The sequence below is a fragment of the Periplaneta americana genome, chromosome 15, assembly GCF_040183065.1.
Source record: "Periplaneta americana isolate PAMFEO1 chromosome 15, P.americana_PAMFEO1_priV1, whole genome shotgun sequence".
NCBI classification, from domain to species: Eukaryota; Metazoa; Arthropoda; class Insecta; order Blattodea; family Blattidae; genus Periplaneta; species Periplaneta americana.
This window is the reverse complement of record NC_091131.1, coordinates 111,842,858-111,864,318: the sequence shown is the minus strand read 5'-3', so window position 1 is coordinate 111,864,318 and position 21,461 is coordinate 111,842,858. Positions and strand designations below refer to the sequence as shown.

At 35.5% G+C, this 21,461-nt stretch overlaps 1 protein-coding gene across 4 annotated transcripts in view; it reads right to left on the bottom strand.

The window, feature by feature from the left end:
* The window catches only part of ed (echinoid), a 927,271-nt gene that overhangs the window by 319,943 nt on the left and 585,867 nt on the right, over positions 1-21,461 (bottom strand). For all 4 annotated transcript variants that reach the window (XM_069848005.1, XM_069848002.1, XM_069848004.1 and 1 more), the window contains exons 4-5: positions 2,413-3,310; positions 1,338-1,630 (exon numbers count right to left, since the gene is read on the bottom strand). In XM_069848005.1, coding sequence (XP_069704106.1) covers positions 1,338-1,630; positions 2,413-3,310 — 1,191 coding nt within the window. The remainder of the gene's footprint in view (positions 1-1,337; positions 1,631-2,412; positions 3,311-21,461) is intronic.

Genomic DNA, 21,461 nt, shown 5'->3' with positions numbered 1-21,461 from the left:
TAAAAGTAGTACACACTATCCACTGAAAGCGATTAGGCTACGAGTGTGATTTTATGAACATGTGAGGTGGGTTACAATGGCAGTGGCTTTTGGATTTATACATGCCATAGCTTTCTCCTCAGTACCTTTATATTAATGATACCAGTACGATTCTATAGCTCATCACCTTTAAATATCAAACAGTAATAATAGTGAAGAGATTTCTTTATACTGCTGCTGTAAAGTTATCTATATTTGGCGTAAAACAGTTTTGAAAATGTCTTAAAACCTTTCCATCTTTGTGCAACAAATATTACATTGAATTACTTACATTATAATTCCTGCTCGATGATTATGGAAGATACTGGATGACTTACAATAAACACAACGAGCTCAGAAGTGTTCTTGTCCAAATTAATATCACTTGAATAAGTCATGCTTAATCTCTAATTCAGGCCTATGAAGTTTTGGAAAACATATAATTAAAAACGTAAATTTTTTTACACTACAGAACTAAGTAATAATTACATTTTATTCACTAAGACAAAAATTTAAATAACTACTGACTAAAAAAATATAATTCAAGTCAAGATCTTTAGAAGATGGCTCCTATTATGCTGAACTAGTCAACTAGGTATTTATAAACTTAGTTCACAATTAACACGTGAAAGTGATCACCATGAATTATATTCCTAAGTGATATAATGTTAAAAGTTGTGTAATCAAGATGTATATAAAAAAATACTTCAGAATCTCAACATGAATGTTGCTTATCATGGTTGGTATCTGTCACAGGAAAGGATGGAGAGGGTATATAGGCTCATGTTTTTCATACTTCAGAATGGTGTTTAGAAAGACATTCTTGCGAATGTCTAGCTAGAGATGTACAAGGGTTTTTAGTTCAAGACAGCTGAATATTTGAAGGAAATAAATTCTCAGTTACAATTATTTATGAATTCTTACAATTTTTGCCACAGATAATGAATAATTTTACCCACACGTTTATGGTTTTTAAATACAAGCTTCATCTCCTACACAAATGTTATTGAAACGAAATTTATTACCAAACTTAGTACCGGTACTTATGAATCAAGTACTAAAATGCCTATGATTTTTTTTCAGTACTTATCATAAAACAAAATGTCACTCTCTTAATAAATCTGAGGTTAAAGAGTGACAATATCTGTAAAATATCAATTGTCTTATATAAACAGGAAACTATTCCTGAGCTAATGTGTACAATGAAATACATAGCCTACTATAAAATGGTCGACAAGATCTGTGCATATGTTGTATAGTATTACATACAGCATGAAAGCTTAATGTAAACCTGGGCTCTGATTGTTATGTCTACTCACGTTCAATTCGCAGATGCATGCTGGATTCTGCCTTCTTGACTTCATTCTCAAACGCACATGAATAGAGCCCTCGGTCTGCTGGCAGAAGTTGGTTTCCTTCAGGACGGTTGTGGCCCAAGAATCGCAATGTGCTCTGGACTGTAAACACTGAATTGCGGCCTTCCGACTCATCTGTCGAGATGTCGAACAGTTTGGGATCCACTGTTATCTCATGTCCATCTTTCAGCCACCTAATAGATGGCTTTGGTTTACCTATAGCACCACAGGTGGCACTAAATTCAGAGTCCCCAACCCTGTAAAGCGGAGTTTAAATTTCAATGTAAAATATTTTATAGAGTAATTACGTATAATTTAATAAATTAAAAAAAAAAAAATACATCCATGTTCTGATGAGTTACAAGAGAAAAAAAATTGTAAAGTTTTTACATGAAATACATAAATTTTAATCTAGTGTGACTCATGGCACCATGGAAACAGAAATGTACTGTAAGATAAGCTTCATGCCTCGTGTTTTCCACGAGGTCTGCCTGGCTCTATTTAATGGACTTCAAGATTTTCCACACGTCATGGAAATATTGGTGTTTATATATATATATATATATATATATATATATATATATATATATATATATATATATATAATAAAACAGACTACAGTGTTGAAGAAAGTACAGACTGTATCTTATTTCATTACTTTAATTCGAATATAGAAATTTCACGCAATCATTGGAATTTTCTTAAATTTCCAGCCAATTTCTTGAATTGTTATACTGATCAAGTATTCAACTTCTATATACTATATAGCGCAGCTGGTATGTAGAAATGAGAAATTGCTTACGAAAAGGATTTTCTGTGAAACACGTTATTTTCTGGCAGTGAGGTAATTTTAGCTACTATGAAAACAATCTATAAAATCATTTCACTCATATACCATTATATCAAATTTGGATAAAATTTAAGGAATACAGTAAAATAATTTCTAAAAACAATTGAAGTAATAAAGAATGATAAATGGTCATTGCAGAAAAAAAAAAATAAATAAATAAAAAGTTTAATATCTGGGAAGCAATCATACCTGCGTGTAACATGGGGTTGTAGCTTGGCCAAGAATCTGGGCGGCTGGTGCACCACAAGGTTAACAAATGCTGGATCCCCATGTCCCATTTCGTTTGTAGCCTGGCAGTGATATTTTCCTTCACTTCCTAGATGAGCCGATGGAATCGTATATTTCTGTCCCGTCGCTAAAACCGTAGCAGGGGCGGAATTACTAGACCCAGATGTCAGGTCACCATCCCTCCACCACCGATATTGGGGTGCAGGCCAGCCTGGGGGATTTGCAGAACAAGTCAGAGTTATCCCGGTTCCCTCGGCAGCCACGGGCTTGTCAGGTGAAATCCTTGCTCTTCCAGGCTTATGCCGAACAAGTATCGTGATAGAAGCGTTTCCAATTTTCTCCATTCTTCTTCTAGGCTGTGACGATGGGTTCAAGATGTTAACAGCTCTGCAAGTGTAAGATCCTGCTGACTCCGAGGACACCCGTTCGATTCTAAGGACGCTTCCAGTCTGTCTGAATCCTGGATGTCCATCCCTTAGCCACTCTACTGTTATAGGGGTTGGATTCGCAGAAACATTGCAATGGACGACCAATGTTTCACCCTCTTCGGCTTCTCTGTGGTTGGCAGCTCCAGAACCGGCTTCGATTGTTACCATGGGAGGGTAGAGGACGTCGAGAAGAATCTCGGCTTCTCCAGCCTGCCCCAAGCCGTTGTCGGCGGTGCACATGTACTTGCCGGCGTCTTCCAGCGTCACACGGTGAATTGTGTGAGTGAAGGCAGTGGCTATGAAGCGGCCGTTGCGCGTCCATCTGACGTTGTTCACTTTGGGCTTGGCATCGACGGTGCACTGGAGGTTCGCAGTAGCGTCACGCTCCACGCGCAGAGGATTCTCTGGGCCCACCTCCACCCGCGGGAAGTCTGTGGACAAAGAGAGAATTTTATTTGGTTAAATTATAAAGCTCGACAATAAACACCTTCTCCTCTGTTGTGAGAACCATAATTGCAGAAATCAACACAACAGTGAATTCACAATATGTCGAACTACTGTATACAATAAATACATACTTCGTTGCTAGGGAAACGTGGACAGCAGATGAGGATATTTTCAGTACTGTTTGTTTTGGTGCATACTGTATTTCGCCCCAAATTTCGTTGTTTTGCTGTCATGGATAATTATGCATATCTAAATGGATACATTAAAAACGAAAATTTAACCATTTTAAATCGTAAACAATATTCTAATAACAATTTACAGTGTACATTTATTTAAAATCAAGCTTTAATCAGTCTATATTTTGAGCCCAGCGGTTAAGAGGAAAACATATGACAACAAAGAGCTTTGTTAAACAAATCCCGTTTATACATATTACCAATTATAATTAATACGAAACATTTCCACAGACATCATGTTACACATTGACAACCATTTTAATATGCTTCAGATACAAAGCGTAACCTACCAACCACCTAACGTACTAGTAGTTCTAAAGTTTATTTATACACGCTTTAACATCTAGGTCATATCGCGTGTGTATAATCTTTGGGCTTATCAGTAGACCGTGAACTATTGTTGAAATTCTGTTTCTACTGTTGTATGTTATATATATGGCTTGTATTTATTTAACTGATTTATTTCAATCCGACATTTGCCTTTGTGACGAGGAAACCATGAAAAACCTCTGACAGATAGACCGGCCACGGGTTTGAACCCGGAACCCAATGCGAGTCTAGTGCACTGAGCTCGGTGTACTGGTATTATTACATTTTGGATGTAATATTATTTTAGTTTATTTTTTCTTTGATAGGATTAAAATAAATTAGCAATGTAAAATTGAAGAATAAACGAGATAACTTTTTTAAGCCTGATGTAAAATAATAATAATAATAATAATAATAATAATAATAATAATAATAATAATAATAATAATAATAATAATAATAATAATAATAATAATTTGAGATGTGGATATGGAAAAGAATAAAGCGTGTGAAATGGACAGACAGAATAAGAAATTAAGCTGAATTGGAAGTAATGAGTGAAGAAAGAATGATGCTGAAACTGATCTGGAAGAGAAAAAGGAATTAGTTGGATCACTGGCTGAGAAGAAACTGCCTACTGAAGGATGCACTTGAAGGAATGGTGAACGGGAGAAGAATTCGGGACAGAAGAAGATATGAGACGATAGACAACAAAGAGGACGACAGTAAATAGGAACTATTGGAGAATACTGGGTTTGCAGTGAAATACCTGCCCTTGTGCAGAGCACTTATGTATGTAATAATAATGATAATGGTGATAAAAAAATTAATTCTAACCTCAATAAAAAGTTCTGCTAAAGTATGTTATACAACAGATAATATGTAACATTTAAGCTTACTGGTTTATCATAATTATAATTTTGAATGAAAGTCGATATACCTACATGTGGCTTCTTGTGGCCGAGGAACTGACTAGTACGTTCTGCTGCAAAATCGCTAATTGGTACGGTAAAATATTATGAATGAATTCTTTCTATCTCAAATACACAAATAACATAATCTCTAACAAAATTGTTAATTAGGTCTTACATAATTTTGTGTATTATTATTATTATTATTATTATTATTATTATTATTATTATTATTATTATTATTATTATTATTAGGGATGAAGTTACAGGAGAATAGAGAAAGTTACACAACGTAGAACTGCACGCATTGTATTCTTCACCTCACATAATTAGAATATTAACTCCAGACGTTTGACATGGACAGGGCATGTAACACGTATGGGCGAATCCAGAAATGCATATAGAGTGTTAGTTGGAAGGCCGAGGGCAAAAGACATTTGGGGAGGCCGAAACGTAGATGGGAGGATAATATAAAAATGGATTTGAGGGAGGTGGGATATGATTGTAGAGACTGGATTAATCTTGCTCGGGATAGAGACCGATGGCGGCAATGAACCTCCGAGTTCCTTAAAAACCTCAATTAAGTAATTATTTCTGTAACCGTCATTGTACAATCGAGCTATTGGTAACAACTTGCTATTGGTAAGCACATTAATAATACGTTAAGGATGTCATACGTTAGTTCAGTGACATCTGAAAAAATATGAAATGTAGTGAATGTATCCTCCAACGTATAAAAAGTAAATGTAGGCTACACTAGGCTGCAAAAGAAATGTCGATACAAAATTATATCTTTTTCCGAGGACTCTGACAAACATGACGAGGTGGAGAGCTATTTTCCTGAAATTAGTTTTTTTTACATGTAAATACGACTTGTACAACATGTACACATTATTATTTAATATGAACTGATTTTAAGTTATTCATATACTTTTATTTTACAACATTAATAAGAATACTAGGCCTACACGAAAATAGTGAAACTGCAGTTTATATGGTATTTCACAGCCTTCCTTATCATCCGTGGATGCGTCATTGCTACAATCAATACATACGGCCAGTTGCGTTTTATATTTTATTAACAAAAATTATATCAATTTTATTATAAATATATAATTTATGGTTTATTTAGAGTTTATTGAATACCTACACGAACAAGCTGAATGATATGACAACATAGCAATAACAGAGTTTATATCCAATGCCCTCTGTGCATCTCTATTTCTATTGTTTCCTAAGCAAAGTCCCTCGTAACACGATAATATTTAAAATCGATAGCGACTTCGACTCGGCATTTCTTTTGCAGCCCAGTGTACAAGAAATGAAAGTCACAATTTTCACTCATTTTGGTAAAACTTAAATTTAACAAAATTATTATTCAAACACAAACACCTGTAAAATACAATTTATATTTTGGGCTTAGCTATTCACATTTTGTGATATGCTAATTATGTCGATTTTTAAATACAATTATAAACTTCAGTGCATGCTTTTCAATGTGACATATGTAAATCGATTAATTTTAGCTCTAAAACAATACAATGAAGTGATTAAAGAAGAAAAAAATATATTCCACACGTCGTTCTATTACTAGTAAACCCATTTAAGTCCAGTAATGCAAGTTTTGTAAAATATTAATTAAAACTTTATTAGTGCACGAAAAATCATAATAAATTCTTTAAATAAAGTAATTGGTTTGTTGCCTACAACATTTCGAACTTATTCGATTTTACTACAATACAGAGCACAAGTCGGGAACTGTACCTAACTTATTTTACACAAAAGTGGACTTAATTGGTTTTACTAGTAGACTAATAGGACGACGTATTGTTTATTTCGTGAAGGATGCGAACATGTAGGCTATTTTCCTCATAAAATTCTGTTTATGATCCATTTCCTTACAATTGGTAGGTTGACGATTTTATCTCTATTTCGGATGGACACTTCTGAAGCCCAAAAATTTGGACAGTCACGATTTTTTCGGAACGCATGGTAACACCACATTCTAGTATATACAGTCACGAAATTCAATACATAGGGAATATGCATATACATAGATAGTTGCTAACCATTAGGATCGCTACTATCGCCTCATTAGAGACAATGTGAAATAGTACCGGCACAGTCTATTGTTCCTAGTACCCTCAACAACTCAAGCTTCGTGACTGTACTGTGGTAACACAGTGTGAGAGTTCATATTTTCATTATTGAACTAGACCAGCGGGCGCTGTAAAGCCCTCTGAACAACGAGAGAAAAAAAGGAGTTGCAATCGTCACCATTATTCATTTGTTTAGTATTAAAGCATAACAGCAAAATGTGAAGCAAATTGTTATGTAAATACCGGTGTTTTCAGTCTCGCTCGACTCATTTTATTGGTTTTGGTTGTAACATAATCTCTCAAGCGTTGCATCGAAATAATATTATTGTAAAAACACTTCAATATTCGTGATTATATTTGCGGAAACTATTATAGCAAAGCAGACGGCTAAAACTGTCTTGCACACAAAATATAAACATAATTTGTAGATTGCGTTTGGAGCTGCTGTAATAGTCGTACACTTCAGGCAGTACTTATAATAACAGTATAACGTTCGTCGAAAAACGAGTTCCAGCAATATGGTTACACATCCATTAAGCCCGAAGAAAGATCTGAGGAACTACAGTAACAACATTACTGGCAATTTTAATGAAGTCTTATGTTTTGAAATGACGCTGATGGAATAGTGCTTCGGAACAGATTGTTATTCCAAACTCTGCATCAGATCTCCGCCTAATGACTCCACATTTAGTTTTATTTACATGCTAGTGTACTTAATTTGCTTGAGAGAGGTATAAAATACAAATTAAAATAGACTATATTCAACATTATGCTTCATAGAATCGAAACGTACGTACGTAGGCCTACTATGTATTCGTGCATATGTATGCATATATTGTATATAACGTATGCATGTACTGTATGTATACGCATATCTATTGTATATAATCTACAGTAGTGGCAAAAAAACCGGACCGACCCTTGTAGCTGATTTCAGAGCCTTGTTCACTCCAGAGCACGATAGACTGGTAACTAAGACTTTCGTGGTTCGAATCCTGCCTGGGAAGGAAACTTTTTTTGTTCCTTATTCAAATTTATTCCCAATACTTTTCGATTGCTGTTAAAATTCATGTTCTGGGAATAAGTTAATTAAGTAGTAAAAGATCGCTACGATTGAAAAGTATTGGGAATAAATTTGAATAAGGAAAAAAAAAAAGTTTCCTTCCCAGGCAGGATTCGAACCACGAAAGTCTTAGTTACCAGTCTATCGTGCTCTGGAGTGAACAAGGCTCTGAAATCAGCTACAAGGGTCGGTCCGGTTTTTTTGCCACTACTGTACATACGCTTGCACGCATGAAGGAGGAAAATAAGGTACAAGTATAAAAAGTCTACAGGCTGAAGTGACCACGGACCGACCGACCGACCCACCGACCAATCGCACAGTGTGTAAAAACGCAAATCTAGCTGAACGAAATTAATAACTTCTCTGCATTCTAAGGGATTGTTATGAAACTGCACAGACCTTATAGGTAGCACATATTTTTTGTGTACAAACTCTGATTGCATTTGTGTAAGAGAAACTACTCCTTTATAGGAGGTGGCTTTAGACAAAATTAACAACTTCTCTCCTATCTAACTGATTTTTATGAAACATTGTACAGACGTTACAGGTACATATATATTTTTTGTGTACAAACTATATTTCCAATTCCATAAGAGGAACTACTCCATTAAAGGGAGTGCATTTAAACAAAATTAATAACTTCTCTCCTATCTAACAGATTTTTATGAAACTTTATACAGGTAGAATATATTTTTTATCTCCAAAGTCTGATTATATTCGCCTCCTCTGTCTTTGTTCCTCAAACTCAAACAGAAGAATATGTCTAAAGTTTTTATATTCCCCTTCCCCCACTTGACAGGCCTACTCCATCTTCTTTAGCCTACAATTAGCACAATCTTTATTCAAAACTGCAAAATTCAAGGTCTACTTATGTACAAGCAAACACTCCAAAAAACAAATGACAAATGGCAAACGATAAACAATCTCCTAACATCGCAGTGTTGTGATTAACAAAAACTTATGCATCAACCGAATACATTAAAATGCTGATTATCTTGACCGGACACATACTCATGAGGTTGTGCCCATGAATTAAAGATGACAAATTTGTGGGATTACGACAGGGAGACGGAAGTTCCCTGGAAAACTCTAACACAGAATTGTTTTTCTATGCGAAAAATTACACATAAAATCATCGAACTTTGAGCTTTGGTGGAGGTGTAAAGAGCCACTGTGATAAAGCTGCATTTTAATGTTTTGTTAGATAAATGGATTACAAATATATCGATAGTAACTTCTTCCTCTCCTCACTGTTTTTAAGTATCCATGTACACTACTCCGATGATAGAGAAGAAAGCCAATGTTTATTTACAACATGCGGAGCAAGTCCCCTGCAATCGGTAAGCATCATGTTTAAGTAGAGCATGAAAGTCAAGAAATATTATGGACAGTAAAAATCGATCATACGAGAATGGGTATTTAAGACTTGTTAATTCATTATAAAGAGTGAGTCTGATACAAAGTTAATACAAACTAATTTTATTTCCTAGAATATATCTATCTATAAAATATAATAATAAATAAATACATAAAAAGATAAATAAATAAAGATAAATATATAAAGAAAGAAACACACAAACAAACAAAGAATTAGATACATATATAAATCGAGAAAGAAAGAAAGAAATACGAGTAGGTAAATAAATAAATAAATAAATAAATAAATAAATAAATAAATGTTACTTTAAACCAGCAGTCGTCAGCACAGAGCACCCTGGGGCTAGCGTCTCTTACCCGCGGAAAACACAGTGCACCATGGTGCACTCGTAGCTGCGAGCGGGTGTGCTCTCTACCTCTTCCTGCTGCACAACGGGGCACACGGGACGGCTTCGCTTACCCTTTACACATTTCAGCGAGTGCTGACGACCACTGCTTTAAATTCTCCAGCAATATCCTTAATATTTTCACCATTTTCAAGACGTTGAATAATATTTACTTTGTGAAAAATACTCAGACGTGAACGTGTTTGTGACATGCTGCCTTACTGGTATGCGGAGGCTTGGATTCTCGTCACAACAGACCACGTTATACTGTTTTGCTGCTTTCTTTAGGCTCAAACACATTCTACTAAATCGACGAACCAGTATATGTAAGTTCATCACTGTAACCATTTCCTCTAGTAAAGAACTGTAAAAGGAAATTTATTTGCTTTGCAAAAAATGTCCTCAGGCTTTAAAAGATATCGAATTTAGAAAAGAGGTTATGTGATAAATAGGTTATGGAATCATAAAAGAATACTACAAATCAAGAACAGCTTGAAAATTTTTTTACAAAGCTTAACTTCACAAAGCTAAGTACAGAATGCCCACTACCTTTGACAACCTGGTCACAATATACTTAATAAGATATCCCACAGGCAACTGTTGCATGTTTGTCCCATTTTGAAGCACTTTGCATATTTGAGTCTTTAAGGGGGGTTTCGGAACGCCAAGTAAATAATTAAATTCCATTCACAAACTTTTTCTCGCACGATACACTTTATCAGACTCTCGAGAATGCTTTGTGTAACGTACACTTTATGGTTTCACGCAAGCTGGAATTAGTTTAATTACAGAGAATAGACAACTATTGCTATGTATATCTTTTGATTTCCTTCTTGCGAGAGATTGTAATGAATAACAGTCTGAAACCGACCTGCATATACTTTGCCCAACTTCTAAGCTCTATGTAATTTACATTTCACAATTCTTCGGTTAATTATTATTAAATTTCCTTTCTTTGGATACAATTTTATTTGTAATAAAATTTTATAAAGTAGCCTAGACATAAATATCAGAATAGACATATCTAATGAAGTAAATAGGCCTACTGATTAAAGTCGACCGCAGTGTGCTCAAAGACTGAGACAGTCGTTCTCTATTGGGTACCACAAAAGGTTCGAAGTTCGCAGGTTCAAAGCCGGTAGAAGACGATAAAATCTTTGGTATGGCTTCCTTCTGAAGGAACGTAAGAACAGGAGCATCCTGTCGTAGATTTGTAATACGTAAAAGAATCGCACCATTGAATCAGAAGCCTCCACACAAATTACCAGTTAGCAGCTCCTGTTTTACCAAGTTTCTTTCTTTGCGGAGTAGGCCTACAGAGATGTCAGACAGTTGAATTAGAAGACAAAATATAAAATGGAGATGAACATAAAGGCTAATAATATTGTACTGAATCCTAAACTTATAGCTGACCGATCCTTGTGGAGAGGGGAGTTCGAATATTGCCCCTGATATGGATATTTGCCAGTTGTTAATGTGCTATCTTAGGCAGGGTTGCACAAACACAAAACGTCGAACTTCACAAAAGCTCAATGTGTACTAATAAACATACTTAGTAGAGTGGTAAAACAGGAAATATTTAAACACAACCACGTTAATCACTAGGTTAATTCTCAGGCTTCTAATGATATTTTGAAACAAAAATACATCCTTTAAGGACCTATGAAGTGTCAAAGTGTCAAAAATACACTTTTTAATGGTTACTTAATTAAATTCTTTGTATATTTCTTAAAAATAAAATACACAGTCTTATTGTGATTGGATCAATTTTGACTCTACAAATTGGATAATTAAATTCGTTAATAAGCTGTATCTTCAACTTTGTTTTTCTCACAAATATATTCTTATATACTAAGGTAAAATTTCCACTGGAACCGTTCATGCTAGACCATAGTGCTTTTCAAACTTTTTTATATGGCGACACCCTAGCAAACTATAAAAATTTAGTGCGACACCTTATCCTCAAATGAAAGTATTCCACACATTAATAGGCTACTTGTACACCCTTCATAAAATGAATAAGATAAACATACACATTTCCAGGATTGTTAAAATATTATACGAGACGAAAGAAACATTCACATAGAGTTCTAAAATGAGGAAAACAATCACACTTATTTTCACCCTTGGTTTTAATTTGTTTTGTGGCTCACATGTGCTTGGCGAATCTTACAAATGTATTTTATGTTTGGACGAATATGGGATAAATTCACTCGCATTTCTTCAGCCAGCATTTTTAAACTGCCAGGTTTCACTGTTTTGATATTGGTCATCACAGAAAATCCTGCTTCGCAATAATATGTGGTTGAAAATGCAACAAAACCACAAGAGCCCGTTTAGCAAGATGCGGAAAATCTTCAAGTGAAATCCAGAATCTGTCCAAATCATCTCTTTGACGTTTTAACTTCAAGTTCCTATCATTTTTAATCTCTGCTAATTCTTCTTCTTCTGCTAAGGAAAGTCCACTAACTTCATATGACAAAAGTGCATTTCTTATCCAATCATAAGCATTTGTGTTCAGATGTGGGAAGCAACTTTCGAGTTTATCTGTGAGTAATATCAGATAGTTGTAAATTGAATCATTTATTTCGTTCTTCCAATCACAATGATATGTATTTGGGAATATTTCATAGCTGCCCTCTTTCACTTTCTAAGACCAAATTGCTAAGTTGTCTCGTAAAGCAGATATTTTGTCTGTTGCAGTTAAGATATTCTCATCCTTATCTTGCAGACTAGACTTATACTTGTATAGGCCTACTACTGCAACTATATGCACATCTATGCGTCTGTCAAGGATACATACAGCATTTTGTCAAGACACTCCCTCACTTTTCCTACACAGCTGCGCACGAGATCGGATGAGTCTACTTACGAATTATAGGAGAATAGGTTAGTTTTTGCCTTGAACTCGGTAGACACAGGCCCGACCTTCCCTTCTACTCCTACCCCCTCTACAGAAACGTTGTTCCCGTACTGCACATCGCGAGTGTCTTGACAAAATGCATGAGCTGTATCTTCAAGGCAGCTAGGTAAACAAGAGGTGACCAGAGAATTTCTTACTTAATTTCAGTTATCATGAGTTAATAGCTCAGAATAATGAAATATACCAGACAGTTCGCGACACCACATAAACCTTCAGGCGCGACACCCAGTTTGGAAAGCTCTGTCGCTAGAGAGATGAAAATTTTCACACTTACTCTAATATTATTGTACACTATTCTTAGAAAGAATTATAATTCTTTTAAGATTAATACATGAATAGTTATGCACAATTTTGAGGTATAGAATAGAATAAATTCGATTTTTTTTTCCTTACAAGAAAAAATCTGGCTTTCCTCTTTCAGTTGGCTAAACACATTTTTACAGTCATTTCGTAACATAATGATGTCAAGAATGAGGTGGAAAATTTCAATCTGTGTCCTACTGTCACTTTCTATGGAAATTATGCCTGAAGCTTCTCATTTTATTTATCAATTTTTCTTTAGGCCTATATTTAATACTTCTATTACAAAAATATAGCAGGTAGGCCTATGAAAAGGTATAGATAAGAGGCCTAGAATATGTGCAATATATGGTAAATCCCGCTAGGATTATTTAAAAAAACTCTCCAAGAATGAGGAAAATTTAAATATTGAACCAACACCACTACAAAATAAAAATACATTCGCTTGCCTGTGAATGAACTGGTCATTGTTTATAATTTTGCATGACGTATATTGCTATTTCTTTAATTATCACTATCGGATAAAACGAAATTAATTTGCTTTACAGACAATGTTAATAAACATAAAAAATAAGTTGTTCATAATTCTAAATATGTACGTAGGTCTACTTACTAATTGGTTCACTACGAAATAAAATGAAATATGTATTTTATTTTCTTTCCAGTCAATGTTAATGATCTCGAATCTTTAGGGCTTTAGAAGTCACTAGTAAGAAGTAAAAGAAAACAAATTTACTTTTGAGATATTAATATCTTGTGATTTATTTAATCTTAAAATATCACTAAAAACAATGAAACACAAAAGATATCCTCGAGATATTTTTTAATAATCTTCTGCTTCTATGCAAAGAGACTGTTAATAATAGCCATCATTTTGTGTTGCGATATAAACCAGTTCATATCTTTTCAACGCTCTTTTTCTAACGCCATTTTGAAACTCGAGTGTTGGCTTAGCAGTGGATCATAAAAGTTAACCATAAAAATAATTATCAGCAATGAAGCATACATAATAAAAGACGATCGAACGCTCGCAAGCGCGGGAGAACAATCAATTACTAAGCAGAAAATTCAAAACACATAACTCAGAAAACAAACTACGCATAACAACTACGAAGATACAAACTACACCAACCATTAATGACACATGAAAAAGGGGGTTAAAAACATACTAAATGTGTTCTTAGAGACGCCATTACTTTTAAATCTCTTCTGGTATGGAGGCACTAATTTGAAACAGATTACCCTGTTAAGAAAAAAAAAAATAAAAGCTTAACTTGTTTGAAATGATAGTGTGACCCCATAGAGTATGCAAGTTTGCTGTAGGGTTGTATACTTATGCGAGATGAGAGGGGGAAGAGATAGCTGGAGTCAGTATAGCACGAGCAGAAGAAGAAGTGTAATTTATGGGCCCCCTCTTCTTTAAATTACATTTGCAAGAGGTGATGCAGCAGTATCCAGCCCTGTAGCGATGTTTTTAATGTGTAGTCTTCAACTTGGCCATGTGTTGCCTATCTTTAGTGCTTCTTTGAGGCTTCTGGGCTCAAACTGTCTTCTTTTTTTTATTACGTTGTAAACAAAGAGGCAAGTTTTCTTAGAGATAGTGTACTAAAAGTAGGTGATGTGATACAAATGTACGCTGAAATGATAAGACATAGGCAGGAAAAGGAGAGAGGGAGGTAGGGAAATGACATTAATTACGAAAATAAAACGTTTCATAGTTCTGTTTAGTACTGCACTCTGAGATGACGACTGTATTTTTAAACAGTTTTATGTTATAATTTTACTTTGATGTCTTGTCTTGTAAAAATGGCACGAGCTGCAAGTAAACAGAGGGTATTAACATCTGACCTCAAATAAGGTCATTTTGGGCTGCAGTTGCCAATGTTTCCGCGGATTATTTGTACGCAACGAGCAGTTTTGACGTTGCGTGGAATGTTTTTTCATCGTCAATTCGATGTCCTCTACTGTCGAGGTTCCGTACTATGATAATCTCACATGAAGTAAATCTCAAAATTGCTAGGTGTCGAAAAATCCATACATGAACTTTGGTCAAAGGTCTTCACTACAGCTGTAAGCGCTATGGAAAAAATAACTGTACAGTGCTCTTGTTCTCTGTCGACGAAGAGTGTCACATTGAACACCTGACACGCTTCCAACCTCTATCCCAATCTTTAATACAGATCGGTCCTTAATACAGTATTATCTTCGTTACTTCAGAATCATTGTTGTCACCTTTTGTAATTTCAACTTCCAAATATGTAATGTTATAAACAAATAATATCAATACACCCTTTGGTATGTTTTAATAAAAATTTCTGAGCCACCGGCGTACCTCAGGCAGTAGCGCGTTTTCCTGCTGATTCGGAGTTGCACTCTGGCGTGGGTTCGATTCCCACTTGGGCCGATTACCTGGTTGGGTTTTTTCCGAGGTTTTCCCCAACTATAAGACGAATGTTAGTTATTCTATGGCGAATCCTCGACCTCATCACGCCAAATACCATCTCTCTATAATGAAATGCATCGACGTTAAATAATCTAGTAGTTATTACACCATCGTTAAACAAACAAGTAAAAAAAGAAGTTTGTAACGACTCTCACCAATTACTATACATTTATTTTTGTTAACATTTATTCGCAATCCTCACTTTTAGTATTCCTCCAACAAGCTTGCTCAACTTAACCATATCTCTTATTATTAATGGAGTGAAGATTACTGGATTCCATAGACATGCTGCCTGCGTGTAGTAATTCTGATAGTGAAGGAGTTACGAGGAAAGACTGCTAAAAATAATTTTTTATATCGAATACGTTGATACCACATATTTCCGTAAAAACCTCGATTTCTTTGTACAATCACAATACCATTGATTATTAATGGGAAAAATTTGCTCCTGTCCCGGGGATCGAACCCAGGACCCCCAATTTCTACGCACTGGGCGCTCTAACCACTGAGCTACGCCGAGGCTCAATCCACAGCACCGAACCAAAAAGGAATGTATCTTCACGTAGATCATATACTGTGGAGTCCCGACCACCAAGTCACTCCTTGTGTACAGCTCTTACCAAAAGTTTAAGGACAATCCCCTCCATAAGTGATCTTTCACACCTGCCCTTAAATTTGAGACCCCTGATGTATATACAGGGACGAAATGCCTGTGAAAAGTGAAGTTTTTACTGCAAAATCTACCTCTCTATCTTTCAAACTGTGGATTACAAAACAATTTGTCTGTTGTGGAACTTATTCAATAATTACATATTTAGTAGCAAAAAAAATTAATTACTCCAGAATGGGTTGGCTTAAAACAATGAATTTTGGAATGGAGTTAGATTATCGCCAGTCATTCTTCCACATCCCAATAATCTGCGATCACATTCACACTCACTGAATTTTGACCTATTTTCATTTTTTTCAAGGAAGAAATCAAACCTTGCCACACTTGTAACAAACTCCAGAACTGATTTCTAAAGATAGAGGGAATAACGAATATTATCAACTAATATGTTATGATGTAAATGACAGTGGCAAATCCGGGTCCATTTACAGGGAATTTCAAGCTCAGGAGAATTTTAGAAAATGGCAATTTTTCGAACAGGAAAAACAAAACAATCCGGAATACAATGCCTGCACGAACTGTCACAAATTTTTTAAAACAAAAAGCAATGATTGCATAAAAAGACTTTTAGATATGTCTTAACTGTATGATAAAATTCGCAGATCTAAGTCACCCATGCTGGAGTAGGGGAGAGTTGGGTAGTATCGGACAGTGAGCTTCTTTCATCTACCACCAGATGATAGTAGCTGAATGACATGGTTACGTTTCTGTGATGTCACATATAGAAACGTAACCGTGTTATTCAGGTATTACCATCTGTTGGTAGATGAAAGAAACACACTGTCCGATATTACCCAATGTCCGATACTACCCAACTCTCTTCAATAAGTTTCATAACAGACAAATTGTTGTGCTGTATAATCCACAGTTTGGAAGCTAGATTGGGTTTGCAGTCAAATATATATATATATATATATATATATATATATATATATATATATATATATATATATATATATATCTGTGTGTGTGTGTGTGTGTGTGTCAATATACATGTTGAACATGGAGTAAGGCCACCAAGGGAAAATACCAAAGGAGAAAGATTCGAACTGGTGCTGTGAACTGAGCCTCGGCGTAGCTCAATGGTTAGAGCGCCTAGTGCATAGAAACTGGGGGTCCCAGATTCGATCTCCAGCGCAGCGCCTGAGCGAATTTTTCTCCGTTAATAACCAATGGTAACCATAACAGATAATTCTGTAGGACCAAAAAAAAAAAAAAAAATCTTCACGTAGACAATCACAATAGGTAGTTATACTTTCTCTATACTTATTAAATGAGAAAGTGAAAAAAGATAATGAACTAGAGTATCGCAGTACGAACCAGATGTAGGAGAAAGAGTCGAGTTTGTATGCAATGAAGACGGTGATACAGATGGAGGAAAAGGCAGACGAGACGGTGAAGAAACCATAAATCAGAGCGTAATAATGATAATTATAATAGTGGCTATGATTTCCCGTGGGCTATGTTAAGGTGTATCATTACAGCCAACTACTGATCTGGGACTCGGGTATAATGAATTTAGAGGCCTGATCACAGGTATATACCAGAAGCCCAACACGCCGCTGTTGCTATAGCAGCAATTATATCATGGAACAGTGGAATGCTGGGCCATTGAGGGACGTCGAAGGAAATACCAATTCGTACTCTTACCTGCAATAATTCAAAGAAATGGGGCAATATAAACGGCACACATATTATCATCGTGTGCTGTAAAGGATTCTTCCCCCTCCCAGAAAATGAATGTTAAAAGAACTGTACAGAACTTCTCCCTTCAGGATTTAAGGGATTTATTCACCTTACATAAAAATTAACTGCGTTTTTTTTGTGTTCTCCCTATGTTCTCTTAAGTGGCCATCTTGCGTCATGTTAAACATATGACCACATGTTGTGATTATTATTGTCTTAGCTAAAGGTAAATGTACACGAACACGCGAAATATATGATAGGAAAGAAAAGAAAGCAAATAAATAAATACTTCATTTCATTTAGTGTTCTGCCCAAGAACAGGTCTTTCACTGCAAATCCAGCCTTCTTCAGTCCTTCCTATTTTCTGCCTTCCTCTTTGTTTCCTCATATGATCCATATATCTTAATGTCCTCTATCATCTGATATCTTCTTCTACCTCGAACTCTTCTCCCGTTCACCATTCCTTCCAGTGCATCTTTCAGTAGGCAGTTTCTTCTCAACCAGTGACCCAACCAATTCCTTTTCCTCTTCCTGATCAGTTTCAGCATCATTCTTTCTTCACCCATTCTTTCCAACACAGCTTCATTTCTTATTCTGTCTGTCCACTTCACACGTTCCATTCTTCTCCATGCCCACATTTCAAATGCTTCTATTCGCTTCTCTTCACTTCGTCATAATGTCCATGTTTCTGCCCCATACAGTGCCACACTCCATACAAAGCATTTCACTAGTCTCTTCCTTAGTTCTTTTTCCAGAGATCCGTAGAAGATTCTCTTTTTTCTATGTGCCATAAATAATATTCGGATTTATACAGCTAAAAGTCGTCTTTCTGTTGCTAAACGCCACAGAAGCCTACTTTCAGCTAAATATTCTTCCATGTTTCTATTTTTCATAGTTGTTCTCAGTTGACATTACCAAGAAAACTTAAGTTCCCTTAAGATGTCCACTGGTATAATTTCTTTGGGCATTGGTGCTCTTACATTCTGAGATGTCCAAACTATTTTAGTTGTATTATTTCAATACTGCTTAATATTGACTTTCCAGCATGTAATTTATTAAGGATAGCTGTTTTATTAGGAATTTTCTGTAATCTTGATACCCTAGTAGATCTACTCAAATCCAAAGCCTGAACATTTTCTTTGGTCTTCCTTTTTCAATGTCCAAACTTCACTTCGGTAACAAGTTATGGATTCAACTAGCCCTACTGTCTTTTCTACACGTTTCTTAATTTGAAGGAAGACTTGTTTGCTCCATCATACAGAGTTTAAGCATCTTAATATGTCTTTCTTTACGAATTGTATTCACTATTTCTTCTGAATTTGTTCCATGTTTATTTTTTTTGTCAGTACTCCTAAAGATGTAAACTGGTACGCTTGTTTGATTCTATTTTTATTTCCTAAAATTATTTCGAATTTCTGGTGTGTGTTAATTGCCATACACTCAGTTTTACTAAAATTTAAATGCTCTAAATAAGCAAATAAAACAAAGTTAAATAGAAGAAAGAGAAATAGAAATGAAACAAGAAATGCAGCATGGTATAAAGAAAAATGTCAAATATAAAATGAAGCGAATTAGTAGCAAACACAAAATAGGACAGAAAGGAAAGGAAGGGAAAGAAACTGACAAAATATTTAAGGAAATCCAAATGATTGCATGAAACGTCGAAACTAGAATTAAAACATGTATATTTCATTTGATATTCATGTATATAGGCCGTAGGCTACATAACCCATAAGTAACACTCAATATTTCCATAACTATTGTGTGGTACGAAGTTCATCTTACACGTCAGTTTCCACGGTACCACAAGTGACGTCAGAATAAACCTTTCATATCAAAACGTTACAATTTTTGTCTCTTGTAGGTCGAATGAAGGCGGTTCGCGTCAAAACGCCCGTTTTAAATTACAGAGATAGTATGTTGAAAACAACATTAACTCCAGTTTTTTTAAAAAAACCTACATCAAAATTCTTCCTCCTGATAATAGAACTTAGTTACTTTGGTGAGAAGTTATTGAGCTGCATTTGGGACTTTCCATCATTAGAACGTATTTTAAGTATGGTCAAGGTTTTTTCCATATCCCTAATGGAGAAGCTGCCTTCATAACATTGTTGGCAGAGAACTGGTTTATAACAATCGCGGACCCACGTTCAAATTCCGGCGATGTCAGATGGACTAAGTTAAATGAGGTTGTTTGGTTTTCCCCTATCTTCATTCCACCAATACTCTCCCTTTCATTGTCATGTCTGTAAAAAAAAAAACCATCACTTATGTTTGTGCGGCACCAGACCGGCCGTCCGCTATGGTAGGTGTACCTCGTGGTTTGTCCAAAGTTTGGTAGATGGCAATGGTGGTAGATTTATAGACGTCTCGTAAATCTGCAGGATCTTACTCCTGACAGAGTCACAACGACTCAGGTGGATGGATCTACGGCAGACCACCACTAGATGTATTGTATTCGCACATGTTGGCTGGAGAGGAATGTTTGGTGCGACGGACTTAGCCGGGCAACAGAATTGGCATTTAACCAATCCATTTCATAACTAGTGGACAAGAATTAATATTAATATTATTAATATTAGAGGAGAAAAATTCGCTCCGGGGATCGAACTCGGGCCCTTGGTTCTACGTACCAAGCGCTCTCAGCATTGAACTACGCCGAAGTCCAATCCACAGCACCAAATCGAACCCCTCTCCTCCAGTGTTTTTTTCCTTTTGTGGCCTGACTCCAAGTTGGGCATGTATGCTGACATTTTATATTAAGTCAAATGTCATTATACAAGGAGCGCACTCAGTTGAGTGATTTGATGGCCAGGATTCCACAGTAATATGCACAGTAATCTGTAGAATAATATGCACTGTTGCTCGAAGAAGCTACGTAAAGATTATTATTTTTTTGTTCCTGCAGAACATATCTGTTATGGTAACAATTCTGCAGTGCTCGGGAAAAGTGATACAAGTCAGTTTCCACAAACCTTTTTTTGATAATTTATTGACAACTTACGGAACATCTGCTCGCTTGGAAAAAAATACATACGTATTTCTCCCACTACAATAATTCATACAGAAAAAAATCAAATCGATATAAACCAGTGTAAGTTGTCAATAAATTATCAAAAAAGGTTTGTGGAAACTGACTTATGTAACTTTTCCCAAGCACTGCAGAATTAATATTGGAGGAGAAAAATTGTTACCATAATAGATGTATGCTGTAGGAACAACAAAAATAATAATCTTTACGTAGTGGACAAGAAGCTTAGTTAAGCTCCTTGTTTCGTCCGATAAGTAATATCACCAATACCATTTCTTAGTGGAGATTTACTCAAAGTACATATTTTGGATATATATTTTCGATATGGAATCAATTTTGCATAACACAATACAGGATACCACACTGACAACTGGCAGATATAAATTCTCAAGATTGGAATCGATCCAATGACCGAGGTTTACGCACAACATTTTTGCTGCGTTCCTATTATGTGAAATAACAGACTAAAAACAATTCTCCCTCTTCCTCTATTTGGCTGTGGTGTGTACATGTAATTTGGTATTTTATAAAATGGAATAGAGGAAAATAAAAAAAATTCTGGATGTTCACTTCACTTACTGACCACGTGGAATTTATTAAAAATATTCATAAATGATTGGACAGACTGAATGACGGATCTGCCTCCGAAGAATTCCTGGAATCACACAATCGCTGATGAAATAGCGATATGAAACCCCCCA